At 39.4% G+C, this 19,684-nt stretch overlaps 2 protein-coding genes across 2 annotated transcripts in view; one reads left to right on the top strand and one right to left on the bottom strand.

Annotated features, from left to right (window-relative positions):
• LOC137660322 (uncharacterized) overlaps positions 1-19,684 on the bottom strand; it is a 421,696-nt gene that overhangs the window by 60,254 nt on the left and 341,758 nt on the right. Inside the window, exon 7 of the mRNA XM_068395141.1 lies at positions 18,025-18,189. Coding sequence (XP_068251242.1) covers positions 18,025-18,189 — 165 coding nt within the window. The remainder of the gene's footprint in view (positions 1-18,024; positions 18,190-19,684) is intronic.
• LOC137614474 (uncharacterized) lies at positions 12,488-13,612 on the top strand. Its single transcript, XM_068344279.1, has one exon. It carries the CDS (start codon positions 12,488-12,490, stop codon positions 13,610-13,612), a length of 1,125 nt encoding a protein of 374 aa, XP_068200380.1.

Below are 19,684 nucleotides of genomic sequence, written 5' to 3' on the forward strand. Positions count from 1 at the left end.
CTAGGAGAATGGTCCAGAAAATGCCAAATGCCTTTCAAATATGAGAAATGTAAAGTCATGCACATAAGTCATAGAAAACCACAATCAGATTATTCACTGCTGGGTAATGAACTAGAAAGTGTGAACCAGGAGGAAGATCTCGGTATTATTATCAGCAAGGATCTGAAGTCCACCAAACAGAGTATAAAAGCTGAAAAGAAAGCAGAAAAACTAATAGGTCATATAAAGAGACAATTCACATAAAGAAAGAAAGACACTATACTGCAGCTGTACACATCACTAGTAAGACCCCATCTAGAATACGGAGTCCAATTCTGGGCTCCAAGTATTCAGAAGGATATACTGTAGATAGATTGAAAGCGGTTCAAGCTAGGGCCACCAAACTAGTTCCAACACTAAGGCAATTTGGATGTAAATGGAGGATGGAATGTTTGAACATATTTGATCTACAAACTTGATGAATAAGTAGACAGTTAATACAGGCATTCAAAATTTCTTAAGGAATAATAAATGTAGATTACAACAATATATTTATGCTTAGCACAAATCAGTCCAGAGATACAGTGAACCCTCGCTACTTCGCGGTTCGACCATCGCGGATTCACCACTTCGCGGATTTTTTTCATAACCCATGTATATACATATATCGCGGATTTTCCAGAAATATCGAAAATACCGCGATGTGACCGATGGTGCGAGATTGGAGAAAGTAAGGAAAATTGAATCGTGATTGATTTTCAATATAAATGAAACTTTGAGGAGCAACAAAGATATCATTTGTTAGAGAGATAGAGAGAGGTAAGAAATGGGAGGTAGTGAAAAGTAGCCCACAGAGAGAGAGAGAGAGAGAGAGAGAGAGAGAGAGAGAGAGAGAGAGAGAGAGAGAGAGAGAGAGAGAGCGAGAGAGAAAGAGAGAGAGGGGGGTTTAAATGTAATAAACAAAAAAATTTGATAGGTTATAACACATTGGTGCTTATGTAATATCAACTGTATACTGTAGACGGTTTGAATAAGTTAAGAAATGGTATAAATGATACCTTGTTAGTGTATTCGTACACACTCAAGAGCGGCAGCTAGATGACAGCTGATCTAATCACAGCCAAAAGTAAAAAAAAAAAAAGAAGTCAACAATACTCGATTTTTAAAACAAACCCGAAATTTAAAAACAAAAGTACACACTTTCTTAATGTGCAATTAACTATTTTAAAGAGTGGCAATTTTCTAGAATAAAATGATATTTCCCAAAAAATAGTGGTTTGCTGATGAAATCGGATGCCATATTTTTAGCTATGATTGAAATGGATGTAGACTCGGCCTAATTATTTCGTTTCGTATTTAATTGACACTAAGAAAACTAATTTTAGTTTCTTCATCTAAATGTAAGTATTGTATAACACGAAGAGAGAGAGAGAGAGAGAGAGAGAGAGAGAGAGAGAGAGAGAGAGAGAGAGAGAGAGAGAGAGAGAGAGAGAGAGAATCAGCTGTTGTACTCAAATGGCGTGTTTTTGTTTCGTGAGAATTTCATCGCCACGACTTTAACAACAACATACTGTACTGAACTTTACAGTATTATACAGACTACTGTAGTATGATAAAGTAAAGTATTTGTAATCTATTTTATATGAAATGGGGCTATTTTTTTTTGTTTAAAATTTACATTTACGTATGTAAAACAACTCTCTCTCTCTCTCTCTCTCTCTCTCTCTCTCTCTCTCTCTCTCTCTCTCTCTCTCTCTCTCTCTCTCGTAGATTGTTTTCCTGCTTTGCTACGTATGTATGATTTTATATAGATACGGTAAATAATATTCGTAATAACATATTTTATGAAAGCTTTTACTGTAATATCATTATTTATCACTTTCATCATGCGCGTTAAATTCCTTAGTTTGTTTACTGAGCGTACTTTATGACGCCGTCGTTTCAGGCGGCGTCATAAAGAAAAACATTTCATTTGGAAGTCCTAAGAAAAATTAAGTAAAACATTAGTAATAACCAAATCAACATACTGTACTGAATAATCAATATAATCTATGCAGAAACTAACCTATACACAGATGTGTAAATGCGTTTGTTTCTTCATTATAATCAGAGATAAACGTAAACAAAACATTGGTTGCCATTTTTTATCGTGCTTTTTGGCGTGTTTAGGAAACGCATGATATAAAGTCGCCCTTAATATTTTTGCCTGTTTTAGTTTAGGGTACGTTAGTACATGCATTAAGTGTTCTGTACATTAAAGGGTAGTTTGTTAACAGTACTACGTACAAGGGAAGGTTTTAAAAGTCTGAATATACATGTTAAATAAATAGGTAAATATGGTGTCACTACTTCGCGGATTTTCACCTATCGCGGCCGGGTCTGGAACCTATCTACCGCGATAAACGAAGGTTCACTGTAATGGATACAAACGGGAATTTAAAAGATACACCACTCAATGTGGTAATTTCTTTACATACAAAAAAAAAAAAAGCAACTACATGGAGCAGACTTCCAGCAGATGTAGTAAACAGTAACACGGTGAACAAATTAAAGAATAAGTTAGACAAGATCATAAAAACTCTCTAAATGTTCAAACCAAATTGCTCTACCCAAGAGCAAATGGAGTCTCTCCAGATGGACTAGAAAGTCTTTACGGCATCCAAAATCCTTGTAACTCTTCTACAATTGCTAAAAAAAATTGGCTCATTAATTTAAATCTTTAAAGAATTGCAGTGATCAATCTATTCTGAAGAAGTGCTTTCATTCTTTCATTCTACCTTTTTTTGAGTAATGTTTGCCTATCTGATCTTCAGCTGCTGAATCTCATCTTGATTTGTTGGACAGGAACTGGTCTATTAAATTACTTATTCCTGATGTAGATATCAATTACTGGCACCATTGTTCAGTTAGTTGTTTGCCAGGTTGCAGAAGATTTTTCAAAATTCTAACCATCCTTTGCATTCAGATCGTCTCTGACAGTACCATCCTGCTTGTAATACTAGGTATGCAGTTAATTCTGATAGTCATGCCTTCTCCATCATAAGGCTCAAAACTACAGAGTATTTTAGAAGTTTTTAGTCTAATGGTGACCCTGTTGTTGGATGATCTTCCTAATCAGGTAGTTAAATCAGTGGAACTTCAAAAGGTTCAAACTTCCAGCGAATGTTTCTATGCTGAACAGGCAGACATAAGTCTCTGTTTATAGTTCATATATGAAAGATCGATTTCAATGTTGTTACTGTTCTGAAAATGTATTGTTTTGATTGTTAATTGCTTCTTTTGTAGTTTACTTATTTCCTTATTCCCTTTCCCCACTGGCCTAATTTTCCCTTGTTGGAGTCCTTGGGCTTATAGCATCCTGCTTTTCCAACATGGTTGTAGCATCACTAAGAAAAAGTAATTTTGGGAGGGATCAGCAAGAGGGTGGGTCCATCAGGACGACATGGCCCTCTCACCCAAAAATAGATTTTTCACTTTGATCAAAATCCATTTTTTGGGCTCAGGCCATGTCGTCCTGATGGAAGTATACAAGAGAATTGTCTTGAAATTACTATTAGCTGTGAGTTTGTATATGTAACTTCCACCTTGAATAGATTTCCTTACTGTCTACTAGACCTATATGTGAAATTCCAGAGATTTGTCACTTCCACTAAACCTGGAGCTGGTTTAGTGCCTCCTGCCCCCAGCAGGGAAAATGTCGTTATCGACAATAAGGATTCAAGGTTTGTATTTCCGTTGGAACTAAAAGGAAAACATTGAAGCCTACCTCTTTTACTTACCTTAAGGATGTAAGTTTTGTTCCTCCAGAAAGCATTGTTGGGATTTCAAGGATATAAGCCCCATACAGGGGTTTAATAAAACTCTAGCGTACTTTATTAGTTTATAACTGAGGGAGCAGTAATAAAACGCAAATACGGTTAAGTATTCTATTATGCTACTAATTTATTAAATGTAGTTACAACAAAGTATGAATCTGATCCATCATTACAACACACTAAAACACATATTTTCTCGTGTAGAAAAAATATATAAATACATTATCAAAATAACGCCACTCAATGGAGATGTGAAACCAAATCTAACTGACATAGTCAGATGTTCGGAAATGCATAAACACCGTAACGCAAACGTTCACTCGGCACTGGTGTATTAATCAGATATGCACCTAGACAGAACAGTATGTCAACCACAGCTGTGATCTGCACTAGTGGGTAGGTATACCCATGCACTGTAAAGTCCCAAAACAGTCCACTGTTCATCGCAGCACTAGACGCCGGGTTTAATCACACTACCCGCAGCTACCATAAAGTGTTTTCTTTCATATACTTGCTTCGCGTATTGTTTGTAGAAGGCCTTGGATGATCTCCACCCAGTGTATGAGCGGAGTCTCTCAAAGTCCACATGTTGAAAGAAGTTCAACGAAGAAGCAACGTTCCTCGGATCGTGACCTGCGGGTGTACTGTCAGGTTCTGCTCTGTGAATTAAAGTAGGTGAGCTTTGCTCTCAGTTGTCTTAAAGATAGGTTTGATCCTGAAGTTTCGCCTCTGAAGAGCTGTCCTCCCTTGAAGTTTAAAGTTCTTCGAAGATAGACCTTAAGGCACTCTACTGGGCACAGAGAAGCATCTTCCTTCAATGGGCAGATTCTCCAAGGACCCTACCTCTTGGTGGTGGGTAGCTCGTTCTTGGCAAGAAAGGCAGGATCAGGAAAAAAGCTCAGTTCTCCTGAGTCTAGGAACTGAATATGGCCTTCGTTTCTGGATAAGGCCACAATTTCACTAACTCTAGCCCCTGAGGCTATTGCGAATAGAAAAATGACTGTTAAATCCTTTAGAGTACAGTCCTCATTGTCCAGGTTTGAAGCATAGTGCAAGACTTTGTCCAAAGACCAAGTGATGGGCTTTGGTGGGGCTAAAAGGCTTGAGTCTAGCGCATGCTTTTGGGATCTTATTAAAGATTTCACCTGAGACCTCAAAAGCGTACTGAAGTGGTCTAGCCAGGGCCGATTTACACAAAGTAACTGTATTAGAGGAGAGGCCTTGTTCGTGGAGGTGTATGATGAATACAAGACAGAAATCTATCGATATCTCTGTCGGTTTCCTTGTTTTCCCAAAGGACACCCATTTCTTCCATGATGATTCGTATTGCCTCCCAGTCGAATTTGACTTCTACTCCTCGATAAAGTCAACTTTATCTTACGAGATTCCAAGCTTTTTGTTCACTGCTAAGGTGAGAAAATCATGAGATGTAGGTTGTTGGTTCTCGAGGATGAAGCGTAGACAGTCGACTTCTGGACCAGTTGAGACAGCACTGGATTTGGCAGAGGAAACAGCTTGAGTTTCAACTCTAGGACGAGAGGGAACCAATTGCTTTTGGGCCACTTGGGGGCTACTACTACTGCTGTCCCTTTGAAGGATCTTAGCTTGTCGAGGACTTAGCAGGAGATTGGTTGGTAGAAACAGGTAAATGCGATTCCACCTGTTCCAGTCGAGGGACATGGCATCCATCGCTTCTGCTTGAGGGTCCATGTAAGGGGCTACGTAACGAGATAGTTTCTTGTTGACGCTCGTTGCGAAGAGGTTGATCTGCAGTTCTGGGACTTTTTCCGAGATGAAGGAGAATGAGTCTGCGTCTAGGGACCATTCTGTCTCTATGGGCTTTCGCCTGAATAGAGCGTCCGCCGTCACATTGCGGAACCCTTGTAAGTGAACTGCTGATAGGTGCCATCCCTTCCTTCTTGCCAGGTAGAAGATGGCTAACATCACATGGTTGATGTGGGGTGATCTCGAACCTTGTCGATTTAGACACTTTACTATCACCTCATTGTCTAGGACCAATCTGATGTGGATTGATCTGCGAGGAGATAGTCTCTTCAACGTCAGGAATACTGACATAGCTTCCAAAATGTTGATATGAAATGTTTTGAACTGGCGCGACCAATTCCCTTGCACTTTCTTGTCGTAAGAATGACCTCCCCATCCTTCCAAGGAGGCATCCGTGTGTTCCACCACTGATGGTTGCGGTGGTTGCAGGGGAATTGTCCGTGCTAGGCTCTTGGCTATTGACCATGGCTTTAATTGCGTGCACAACAAGGCTGGGGTCAACCTTAGTTGATCTCTTTGAGCGTTTGATGTGTATTTCCTCCAAACTCCTGACGCATCTTTCAAATGTGCCTTTAGCACAGGGTCTATCACTGCTGCAAACTGGAGAGAGCCCAATACTCTTTCCTGTTGGCGTCTTGTAATCCTCTTGTAACAGGTCAGTCTCCTGACAGATCCCGCTATTTCTCTCCACTTCTTGGATGGAATGGAGAGGTGGTGTGACTTTAAGTTCCATTGGATTCCTAGCCACTGGAGCTGTTGAGCTGGAGTGAGACGAGACTTCTTGTGATTGATCTTGAAGCCCAGGTGTTCCAAAAACTGGATCACTTTTTGGGCTGCTTGCATACAAGTAGTCTCGGATGCTGCCCATACCAACCAGTCGTCTAGATATGCTACCACTTGAACACCTTTGGTGTATAGCTGTTGGACGATTGTGTCTTCTAGCTTCCTGAATATCCTTGGGGCTGTGTTCAGTCCGAAGGGCATTGCTCTAAAGACAAACTTCTTCTTCTGTAATTTGAATCCTAGGTAGGAGGAGAAAAGGCGACTCATCGGGAGATGCCAGTGAGCATCTGCTAGGTCTATTGAGACCGAGTACGCCCCTTTTGGCAGAAGGGTCCTTATGTGTTGCAAAGTAAGCATCCGGAACTTGTTGTTCTCGAAGAACCGGAACTTGTTGTTCTCGAAGAACTTGTTGAGTGGAGACAAGTCTAGAATGACTCTGAGTTAGTCCAAATCTTTCTTGGGAACACAAAACAGCCTTCCCTGGAACTTGATGGACTTCGCATTCTTTATCATCTTCTTGTTCAAGAGTTCTGAGGTATATTCTTCCATCAAGAGGGTGGAGTGTTGGAATAATTCTGGAAAACGGGGTGGAGTTCTGCTCTATTTCCATCCGAGTCCATTCCTGATTAGGCTGTGGGCCCAGGGATCGAAGGTCCAGTGATCCCGAAAGTGATGTAGTCTGCCCCTACCTGCAACCCCTCATTGATTGTGGGGTCCTGCGGATTTATTTCTGCGACCACGTCCTCCTCGGTCCAGAGAGAAGTTACCTCCCGGACTGCCTCTCAAAGGTAGGGTTAAACACTGGTGACTGGGCTACCAGTTGTTGAGGGACTATCTGGAAGGTGGTCTGAGGCATCATGGTCATAGTCATGGCGGGGAGTTATGCAGGTCTTTGTGGTCTCTTCGCCCTTTTGTTCTTGGGCTGGCGACCACCTTCCGAAGAAGATTTCCTTTTTGAGGAAATGCCCCAATTTTGGAGAAGGTTCCGGTTCTCCATGGTTGCTCTTGCAATGACCTCTTGGACCAGTTCCTGTGGGAAAAGCTCTTTACCCCAGATACTCGAGGTAATCAGCTTCCTTGGTTTGTGTCTGATGGTTGCTGAAGCCAGGACGAATTCTCTATAAGCTCTTCTCGGACTGAGGAAAGCGTATAGGTCTTTCTCAAGGGTACCCATGTGAGATTTAGCCCGGAAGAGGAACATTTCTGGGGCATTATGTTGCCCTGCACTCATTACTAAACAGTTCTGATGAGAGAGGGAGGCCGCAAGTCTCTCCTTCGACTCCTGTTCCTTCCTCAGAAGATGCTCTGGCAACTTCGGGAGGTTCTCACTGAACTGTTGTCCTGCGATCTCTGAGGCCAACTTAGAGACAGAGAAGGATAAGTGGACGTCCTTCCACTTCTCGCAGGTAGGCAGTGCTAGAGAGAATGGCTTGCATTCCTCTAGGGTCGGGCAGGGTTCTCCCTCATCGACGGCCTTGACGGCAAAGTCTAGTGCTTTCTCTGTAAAGGGGAAAGAGATGGAGGAAGGAGCAAGAAAGGTGGGGTGTTTCTTGCTCAGTGCTGAGACTTTAGAGTCAGTATATCCGGCTCCCATCAAGGCCTTCAGGAGGATGACTTGCGCCTTCTCGTGTTCAAACACGATGACCTCTTTGGGGATCGTTTCTTCTCGGGTCGCATTTTCGTCCCGCAGTCTCACGTAGCACTCTGGATAGGCCGAAAAGTTAGGCCAGAACTCAAGGTCTTCAATCTGCCTGGCTCCAAACTTTTTGGAAACGAACAGTTTCCCGTTCATCATTGGCATATGCTCCGCATACCTCCAGGGATTCATTTCGGAGCAATGAGGGAGATCAGAAACTCTAAGAAGCTTCTTAGAGGTGCCCTTAGTGGTTCCGAAGCAGTCAATCTTCTCCTGCAACAACCTTTGCTGCTGCTTAATCGATTCCCGCATCGTCTCTTGTTCCCGTTGGGATGACTCCATTATTCATTGAAGAGATGTCAGAATGTCTTCGCTTGTGTTAACCTGGGTAACATGTTGTGGAGTTGGGGCCAAGGACGTTGATGGCAGAGGTTGGTATGCCGTGGCAGCAAACTGAGGGTCGTCTGTTGCCGTTGACAAAGATCCTTCTTCCTACACTCGGGGAGGGTCCACATTCTGTTCAGGGCCACCTTTTAGTAGGTCCTGTTCGGTGTTGGTGGACACTTCTGACATTTTCTCTTGGTGGATGTCCATGCCTTCTAGGGCCTTGTTGATGTCCGAGTCAATCTTCAGTTGAACGAAAGGGGACCGGTGCTGTTCCTGGGACACCACCGCGCTCGGCAGAGCCTTGGGGAACAGTAAGCACCTCAGGGAGTCATTGGGCATGTATGGTCCTGGAGAGTTCTTTTGGAACCCTCTTACCCATTTGCGAAAGGTGTTCCTCGCTGTATCCCTAGTCTCTAGGGTAACTAGGGGGGCTTCGCTGAGGGCCGTTGGCCAGCAGGGTTGAGCAAGTGGGGCAACCCTTCGGGTCCCAATACTTTAGGACTCCTGTGACAATGCAGCAGGGGGCATGAATCCTGCATATCGTGTGGCCACAGAAGTCTTTCCCCTTGTGGTTGCAGAACATCGCTCCGCACTTCTCCATAGGGTCATCCTGTAAAAGAAAATACCAAATGAGTATTTTTTGTTTTTTATATCAGTGATATAAAAGCATAGAGTTTATGATAACAATAGTAATCACTGTTTATGGTAGCTTAGGATAGTAAGCTTGAAAAGAAATAGAAAAGACACATATCTGTATTTCCTCTCCTAGGCCATTGCTGAGACCTCCATCAGTATTAATATTCAGTTTCCCTGATAGGGAGAGAAACTCTAGGAACTAGAGTTAGATTTAGTAAATAGCTTATACTAACATTATCCACCTGTAGAATTATATTAATACCGATCGGATATTTTATGTCCCTGATGATCAAGGTAAACCATCTGGGTATTGAGGGAGTACTCAACCTCAACAGAATATCATGGTCTCAACAATTGTCTGCGATAGGAAACACAGAGTATGTTAGAAAACATATGTACTACTGTATAGTTGTATACAGTAGTTTCCCGGCAGACACTGTCGGTGTTGGGTTACTACCTGACGGTGCTAACTGAAAGAGAGAGAAAGATTAAGGAAGGAGAATTTCCAACTATTATGAATGAATATAACAGTTGGAAGTGTAGGACTATAAGACTGCCTATTGTTTCTTTACCAGAATGAAAGTTCCAATGGAAGGGTTAAGAATCTATCAGATTCTGGTTCCCACCCATCCACAAAATGCCTGTCGCTGGCAATGAATGTGGATGGCAGCTCAAGAGAGAGCTAAGGACTTTCCAAAGTATGTTAGGTTTTCCACCGGAAGCCGCCAGAAGCCGTCTCAATCTTCCCCCAATTTTATTAACTTCCTGTGAAGGAAGGGAGTTAGGGGGAAGGTGGCAGAGACGGCTGAACTAACTGCCGCCAACAGGGTACCAGCTGGTAACGCAGTAATCCTAGCAAGCCGGGATGATTGTCAGAATACTGTACCGGTGAAAGAAACTTGTGACGGCATGACGTCACTAAAGGACAGAGGGGGAAAGGGATGAGGGTCTTACAGTTCATTGATATCAGAGGTGGCGGCAGGTATGCCGCTTTCCTCAAACGATGAGCTGGGGAAGCATGGCTTCCTATGCTGACGACTTTGCCGTCGGCAAGACAAGGGCACCCTGAGTATGTCACTATCTGAATCAAAGCCAGGGGCAGTAAGAACATTGTTCTACTCGATGGCGATGAAGAGAGACACTAGCTGCCACCCATGATGGCGGTGTCACTCGGGGAGGGAGGAAGGGTTTAGCCTCTTCTCTCAGAGAGAGAATAAATATCGTATCTTGTCTATAGATTCTAGAGAATGTAACATCTCATTTGAATCAAGAAGAAACGATAAGGGTGAGGCTAAACTGGGGGAATTACTTTACTAACGTATATATGAGCAAGAGTAGCCTTGCTCTGGTAGGAGCCCTGGCCAAGTTAATTGGTACCACCGGGCTCCCGCCCGCATACGATAAGTAAAGTCACATAATAGAATAAAAGAATAATTTTCATGTTTGCAGTATCACATCTTGTATAACTTACCTAACTAGCTAATATAATAGCTTTAAAACCGGGAAGTGTCAACTAAATACTGTATGTGAAAATGTAACGGGTGACAGCAGTCGTAAAATGGCTGCCTCCGGTGTCGGTAACGCTCACCCAAACACACTTAAAGTATTGAAATTTAACTGTGAAAAGGGACACTAAAATCACACACAGGAAAGAATTAATACTCAACTTTCCAGATGACGAAGATGCTGGGGATTGCATGCTGAAAATTCCTAAAAACTAAAAACACACTAGGCTAAGGGGGAGCATAACACTCTTAGCAGGCTACTAGAATAGGAAGAGCATCATGGTAGTAGTAGTAGGGAAGGAGATCCACCGGGTACCTAGAACAGCACCCCGTTTCTTTTGCCACTCTTTCCCCTTACATCAAAGCATTAAATCTATTCAGGAGGAAGATTGCCATGTGTCGTATCTAAAATCTGTCCCCTGATATTATGCGATATCCTTTACTGGATACTCGCGCCAGGAGTTAGAATCCTGGAGACCTTTGGTTCAATTCTCTGGGAGTATCACTGTAGCAAATATCCCTTAGAAGGCTACCTATAGGAACCCTTCCATCAGGACGACATGGCCTGAGCCCAAAAATGATAAAAATAATTAGTAGTAGCTGGTGAGTGGAGGGTAGACACTGTCCACTCCCCAGGTAATATAACTTGAAGGACCAAGATTTTTATACCTGTAGTTCAGTCAAATAATTTTAAAAAATTAATTTGTATTTCCCTAGCCATACAAACCTGAGACTTAATTTATTTAGATAGTGAAATCAGCCTTGTAGTAATAAGAGTCCTAAAGCTTAGCAAGGTAGGTCAGGTAGTTGTAGCTGTAGGAAGTGTTACAGGTGTGGGAAAGTAGGACATATGAAGAATGAGTGTAAATGAGCATTAGTTGCATATTTTGGGTGAGGTGAGACGGGATATCTTGTTATTGAAATGTAAAAAAGAGAAATGGTTAAGTGCTTTTGGTGTGATATAACTGGCCATATAGCAAGTCTATCAGGGCAATTGTACAAGTGTGATTTGTGGCAATTATTTTAAGGATGGGCATTATGCAAGGACGTGCAAATAGCAAGGAGCCAGGTGTACTAAATATGGTACAGATTGGCATTTAAGAGGAAGGATTCAGTAAGCCAGAATGTTCGGGAAAATAAACAGCAAGAGGGTTCAAGAGGTTGAATTTTCCTGTGTGTGTGGAGTGGATGTGATACACGTTTTTGATGGGTTATTTCATGAAGATGTGATGGGGACAAAAGTGTATGATTGTATATGGTTAAATTTATGTGTAATGAAATCAAACTGGTTGGTTTGATTGATAATAGTCGTTTAGTTAATTCACTGTTTAGAAAAATGCCTATACCGGTACTAAGTTGAGGAATGTATGTTAATTTAAGGAATGTTAAGGTGAAGTCAAGGGTATAGGTAATTTGAGTATGCCCATTTAAGAGAGCCATGCTGCTTTTAAGGACAGAACTTTGACATTCAAGTGATTTGGGACATCTACAAAATGCATGTGATTTATTCCAAAAATAATTAGTTTTTCAAATTTTATCTCCTTCCTTGATACTTAATATTAAGACTGAGTATTACTGCCTCATGTACACCTCTAATCAAATGATGAGTTTTTTCTAAAAGTCATATTTTTGCCAGATATAAATATTTTTCATTATGGTTTAAAATAAATCCTATAAATCAGGAAGAAAGATTGAATAAAAACTGGAAGAAGAGGATCTTTTGATTATTCTATAATGTTTTTTCAAGTTATACACCAAAATTCCATACTATAGCTTTAAAACTAAGGAAGAAAGTAGAATTTGAAGGTCAATGAGTATAGCTGTGAGATACAGCTGTTCAAAAATTTATTTGTATTTTTACAAAGACAATAGTCATAGCCCTCTTCACGAAAAAATCTGCTTACAAAATTTTCAAGATGCGAAACGAGATGCAAATATTTTTATGACTCACTTTCTGAAAAATGTTTCATTTTAAGAAGAGATTTTTGCCAGTGTGGAAATCTGAGCAGTGTTTGGTTATGGCCGGTTCATCACATTTATCAATTTTACTTTGTCCAAACCGAATGGATATCTGGGCTCATCCAAGTCACATGGATAACTTGAATGGACTGTGTGGTCATTTTAACTCCTACCAAGGTGACGATTTTACCACCAGGAATAATATTGTTGAACCTTTGACATATTTTCCTATGGCATTCCCCTCTTCATGGATGACTAGTGATCAAGGAGAGACAGGCTGCACAGATCCATGTCCATGGTGTTTCAGAAGTGAAACGGAGGATCCATGTAAGGCTGATGAAAATGATAGGAAAAAATATTTTGAAAGATGTAGGACGGCTTTACAGGACGTGATTGGAGGCAATGATGCTGTTGCTCAAATTCATCTTGATGCTTGTGCGTTTGATGTTTGTGTAATGATCCAAGATGGTGCAGATGACAGGGCTGTACAAGAATGGCTTAGACAGCTGGTGAAGGTTGTGGAAGTAACTAGTTTAATCTTTAAAGGCAGTATATGGGATCCATGTTTGAAAGCATGCACAAAGATCTATGATCCAGTCTGTGGCACAGATGGTAAAACTTACGGTAATCAGTGTCATCTTGAAGTTGCTATTTGTCAAGATCATATGCTTAGCTTGAAGCATGAAGGAGAATGTGAAGAGGTATGCATGAAGGCGTGTCCTGAAATCTATGATCCAGTCTGTGGAACAGATGGGAGGACATATAGCAACCAGTGTGCCTTAGGTGTAGCAACTTGTATGAATCCATGTATTGGATTTAAACACATTGAAGAATGTAATCCAGGCTGTCCTATTGAAATCTGTACATTAGAATATCAGCCAATTTGTGGTTCAGATGGGAAAACCTATGGAAATGAATGCATCTTCAATGCTGCTAAATGTGACAATCCTTGTTTGGAGAAAAAGCATGATGGAGAATGTTTATCCTTAGTAAGTGGAAGATCAAGCTCTGGTGGAAGTCCTGACCTGGATGGAAATTTTGATCTTAGCAAGGTCATGAGTGCCAAGAATGCTGTCAATGCAGAAAATGCTGTTAATGCAGAGAATGCTAAGGGAGAATTTAGATAATTTGTAAATACTGCTTTTCAGTATATTATTTACTGTAATTACTATTAATTAAGTTTTTATTTTGACTAAAATGCTACACACTCGAAACTTTTTCAGTGTGAGGATATACTTTATTAGATGCTTTATTCTTTAACTTTAAACAAGGATTAGGGGCATTGCAAATAATTTTCAGGTAATAAGTAAATAAAACTAAATACATAAATAAAAAGTAAAATTAGGAGATAGCCTATAGTAAACTAAGCTAAGACTAAAATTGGCGTAAATATATAAATAAAATATTACACTTAAAATAAAATGAAAGCTACACTTTTAGTAACGTGAGGATGGTACTAAAGTAACCTAGCCATACTTTTATTTAGCGTTGTTGGAAATAATTGTTTAACACAGTAGCCAGATTTAAGGTGATCCTAATAAATAATGTATGGTTAATTAAGATATTCATTGCAATTCTATAATCGCAATCCTTTGTGGGGAGTGTGTTAGAAACCAAAAATAAATTATAGAGGTACGAGTTGCAAAAGAAATGGAAAGCAAAACTGTTTCCTTATAAGGATTACAGTTAACGTAAATATTTGTGTCTGACTGTGGGGAATAGCCGTTCGGTCGTTAGCTTGACTCGAAGCTTTACCTATTTTTCTTAATAAATTAAAAGTAAATAACTTAATGCTACTTAGTATAGTAACTTAGTGTTAATGATAATTAAAATGAATAATAAAATTAAACTTATGAATTAAATGACTTAAATTAGTAATTGCCTAATAGGCCTTAAGTTCGCGCGTGCGTAATGTTTACCTGTCAAAGGTAAGAAGTAAATTACCTCCAAGGTTACCACAGCCACGGCGAACAGTTCCAAAAAAAAAGTACTGGGTGGAAAGGCCGGCATCTTCATAGGATATTAACTCCGAACAAAACTTAACGTTCATCACCCAAAACTACGACAATTTTGGAAGACTTCAACATCTACCTTGTGATAAGTGAACTATATTATTCTGTATTTTAGGACATGTCTAGGGAAAAGGGTAATGTAGGGCAATATCACAAAGTATTACTATGGATCTATTATTTTGATGTAAGTTGTTTTGGGTTTTGAGTAACTGTTTTGTTTATCAAATATAAATAAGGTTGGAATTAAAATAAATTCCAATATAACATAGTCACCCAATAAAAGTTGAAGAAAATGGGTTTAGACAATAGAAAATGTAGCTGTAGTCTGTAATAGGGATAACTATAATAGTACAGTACATATGGTACTGTATATTTAGTATATGTATAAGTATTGTACTGTATGTATTGTATTATTTTCCATTTTCTATTACATTATGTTGTAATAACTATTCAATTTACAGGTATCAAAAGTTAGTTTAGGTATATTAAATGGTTCAAATGTATTTGGCTGTACAGTATTTCATTGTGGTTATACTGTAGCTTTATTATAAGATTTAATGTGTTGTTTTGTAGGGTTTGGAGCGAATTAGTCAATTTACATGTGAAATGTGACTCACAACACGAAAAACTCTCTTTACGAAAGCCACTCCAGAGTGAATTAATTTCGTGTTGTGAGGCATTACTGTACAGTAATGCCTCACAACACGAAATTAATTCGTTCTGGAGTGGCTTACGTTTCGTGAACATTTTGTGTTATGAGTCACATTTTACATCAAGAAATGGTGGCGCATTCTGCAATAATGCATGTGTGTAAAGGTCTGCTATAGGAACCATTGATATTTCTAAATTTCTGCCACACCTACAATGAAGTATTTTCTGATATTATCATCATCATCATCTCCTACCACGCCTATTGACGCAAAGGCCCTCGGTTAGATTTCGCCAGTTGTGTCTTTCTTGAGCTTTTAAATCAATACTTCTACATTCATCATCTCCTACTTCACTTTTCATAGTCCTCAGCCATGTAGGCCTGAGTCTCCCAACTCTTCTTGTGACTTGTGGAGCCCAGATAAAAGTTGTCTGTTCATTATTTACTATTTCAATGATGTTTGTTCCGGTCTATATTTAGGACTCTGTTGTGAATTTGGCGAATGAGCTCCCTCACAATGTAAACCAAATTTATCCTCTAAACAATTTCAAGGGAAGTCATGGAACTCATAATACTTGAAACATATTTGATCGTTAGTGCATTTAATGTTAATTTGCCCAAAATCGTAACATTTATAACATTGAAAAGGCTGCAGATGTATTTTTTTTTTTTACAGAAATGCTTATATGTCAAATCTTTATATAGTCTGGAAGATAAAGTGAGATAAATACTCTCAAGACTGCTTTACTGATTCCATTCAGCTTTTTAACTCAAGAAATATTGGGAGGACACTCTTCAATATGTCTTCTTTTGAGAATTCATACAGATCTCTGCATTCAATTATGCCGTTAGCTTACATAAAAGTCAGGTGTGGAGATACCTTTTCAATATCAGATGGGGAAGATGCAAAATCAGTAAGCAGCACTGTTTGTTTTTCATTGCCAGCTTTAACTAAAAAACCATGACAATACCTCTTCACGTTACCTTGAGAAAGTTGTTGGGGGGAGGGAGGGGGGTTTCCTTGCGAAGTTGGGAAGGAAACACCACGTTGAATTTACTGAAGTTCTATTGAGAAGGTGCAATACAAGAATTATATACAACAGGCAGGAAACACATCTGCCTTGGATGACGAATGAAAACAAGCAATCTGTGTGATCCACAAGGTGGTAACGTACAATGGTGCCATGTCCTCGGGGCATTGACACCCTTAATAATGGAATAAGTATTCATAATAATGTAATAATATAATGCATACACATAAGTAAGTAAACAGGGAGTGTATTTATTTACAAGAGATATACATAAAAATGAGATACATAATACATTATTACTACAGGGATGGACGATGTATGCTAACGTCAGTTAATGTAACGGTCTCTCATTATATATATCTACACCTCCCTTCCCCCTCGCATTTCTAGTTCCAATCTGGATCGAACTCTTTTCTATGAGCCTTTGACATCTGCGTGGGAACACTTGGGGGGTTCGAAATCAGATGGGATTATTCCCGCATAGGTTTGAACCCCACTCACTTCGCCATGTTGTGGGAGTTCCTTGCAACGTTGGGGAAAAAAAACCCATCATGAATTTAAGCAAGTCTGATTGAGAAGGTGCTGAGAGCATTTCAAAAATACAATTACCCCACCTTAAAAAAAGTAGCAGGCAAACCAGACAGAATGCCGAGAGTCCTACTTCTTATAAACTGACCCAACCCTGGAATCTGAGGGACAAATTTTTATCATGAGAATAGTTCTGCATGCCAATAGCTGTACTAATACTTCCTTGGTGCAAACATTATTGGGTAGTTGGCTAGACCACCATAACTCCCACAACTGGTTTAGTAAAAACTCTAATCTCAGCAATGGTATCCCTTCCCAAAAGTCAAGACTGTAAAATGGGGAAGAGATTTTGGACAGCAAGGTTGGGGAGAGTTACAAAAATATGGAAGAGGGTGAAGTAATACAGTACAAAGCAATAAAAAGTATGAGAAAAAATTAGTCAGAGGAAAAAAATTATTACCCAGTTAAAGAACTTTCTTGCCAGTCACAAGGCTTCAACACGGGAATGATAATTCCTGTTGAAGCCAAAGGACTACATTAAGGAGTTTTTTTGGCAAAAGGGTTCCTACTTCTAAAGTCTCTGTTTGTGTAGGAACAAATCTATTTCCTGGCAATATTTCTGGCTTGTGATAGTTACGGTATAGCAATTTATAATGATCCTATAAATATTTAAAAAAAACAATGATGATGCATGACTAGACCTTAATAGGACTAGCCTAAGGATTTATTCTTAAATAAAAGGTGCAAATTGCAGCAAGGCCAAGTTAGGGTAGGTGAACACCAAGGCTAAAGGCACTGTCACATTAGCAAAATTTCCATGGACTTTTTAATTTGACATCAACAGTTCATGTTTTGAGGACTTTTTGGTGTCGTCGTTATGAAATTTAATGATACGGATCGAATTCAACCCTTTGTTACTGTCAACTCTACCATTTGTTTATATCTCGAGAGTGCAAATCCAAGTAATAGGAAGTAATACTATAGTGGATAAAATTGTATGAACAGTATTTGGTCAAAGATATGAGGGAAAGAAGATGCCTACGGGACCATAAGCAAGATACTGTAGTTTCATGAAGAAAGGTCTCGAGAAAACAAAATTTGAAGAAATCACAGCTGAGGTGGTTTCTTAAAATATTGACATTGACCAAAGTATGAAGAAGAATGGGTGTGACGAACAGAATACAAACTGATGTTGACTTCTTTGGTCCACACAAACTTCACTTGTGTGACAGCACCTTAAGTGCAATGAGAGAATTACAATGCTTTTTCGGCTGCCAAATAAATAAAAAAAAAAAAGGACCTATATCATAAGGACTTACCTTATCACCTCATCTTCATCAGCATACTTGGGACAGAGTGCTTCAATAATATGGCTCTTTATACTTAGAAGCCAATGCAGACCTGATAAACTGAAACTGTACAGATGTAATATGTCAACAATTGAGTTCTCACATCTAGTGATATTCTTCTTTACCTTAGGAATTCTGAAATAAACAATATTGTTAATAGTTTATAGTTCCAAATTACCCAAGATCACAAATTTGCAGCAATCAATTGTTTATTGGAAAGGATGTAAGCTCTTTTACTCAAGTTTTAACTATCAAATGATATTTGCAATTGGATTCTCAAGCTCACATATACACATGCATGGCTAATATATATATATATATATATATATATACACACACACACACACATATATATATATATATATATATATATATATATATATATATATATATATATATATATATATATATATATATATACACACACACATATATATATATATATATATATATATATATATATATACAGAAATCCCTCACCTATCACGGTTAATGGCGACCAGAACCGACCGCGATAAGTGAAAAACCGCGAAGTAAATTCCCTCCCTATTTTTGGAATATGTACATTTTTTTGTGTACATGTACATGTATATATAATAACAATAAGTGTATATTAACCCTATAAATGATTATGTTATCATTAGAACATTAAAGAATCATGTAAATAAATATTGATAATACAGTATAAATTATATACTGTACATAAAATAAAGTACTGTCCTGTATAAATATTGTAATATAAATACAGTATTTAATACATTATGTGTACTGTATGTACATTTACATTTATACATAAATAATATAAATAGAGTGTAAGCATACATGTACATACATATGTAGATATAGTGTATGTGTATACAGTATATTGTAGATATGTTTTTAGAACTCTTTTATTCTTATAATAAGATACGTAATTCACCTCTAACAATGACGATGATCTTGATAAATGACGATGAAACACCTGTGCAGTATAATGGAGGTGATGAAGATGATTTACTGCACAGGTTGATGAGAGCTTTATTGCGCCTCAGATGACACCTCATCGTCAGTTGATAGAGGCGGTGGATCATCAACGACAGCTTCCAATAGAGCTGGAGAAACTGCAGGAGGCGGCGTAGTGGCTCCGTGGGAAGCCGGAGAGGCAGCAGGAGGAGTATCTGATGCTTCTGCAGAGGGTTTTCGGCGCACTAGGAACATCGTGATGGGAAGTTGTTGACGTTGTTTTTTCATCTGAGCAACGATGCTCTTGTACAACGCCATTACACCGTCAATACGGTTACTAAATTTGATGGCTCTGACCATATTAATCATCGATTTCCTGCGCCCTTTGTTGTAGAGCCCGTGCCATGTTGCAGAGCTCTTGCAGGTTGTCCAAAGTAAGGCCACGTTCTTCAGCTTCGTCGATGTCGCCGACATCGGCTGCCTCTTCTTCTTCCTCACTCGCTGATCTTGTCATTTCGACAAGGTCCTCGTCGGTTAGGGGCTCCGGGTGGCACTCGATCAGTGTGTTGACGTAATCTGTCGTCATGTCAGAGAAACCTTCGTTGGCTACTAACCGTGCCAGTCTCACATCCTTATCTACAGTGGAGTGGTGAACTTCGTCTGGCGTAAAGCCCTCATGTCTTGAACA

This window comes from Palaemon carinicauda, chromosome 20, assembly GCF_036898095.1.
Source record: "Palaemon carinicauda isolate YSFRI2023 chromosome 20, ASM3689809v2, whole genome shotgun sequence".
Taxonomy (NCBI): Eukaryota; Metazoa; Arthropoda; class Malacostraca; order Decapoda; family Palaemonidae; genus Palaemon; species Palaemon carinicauda.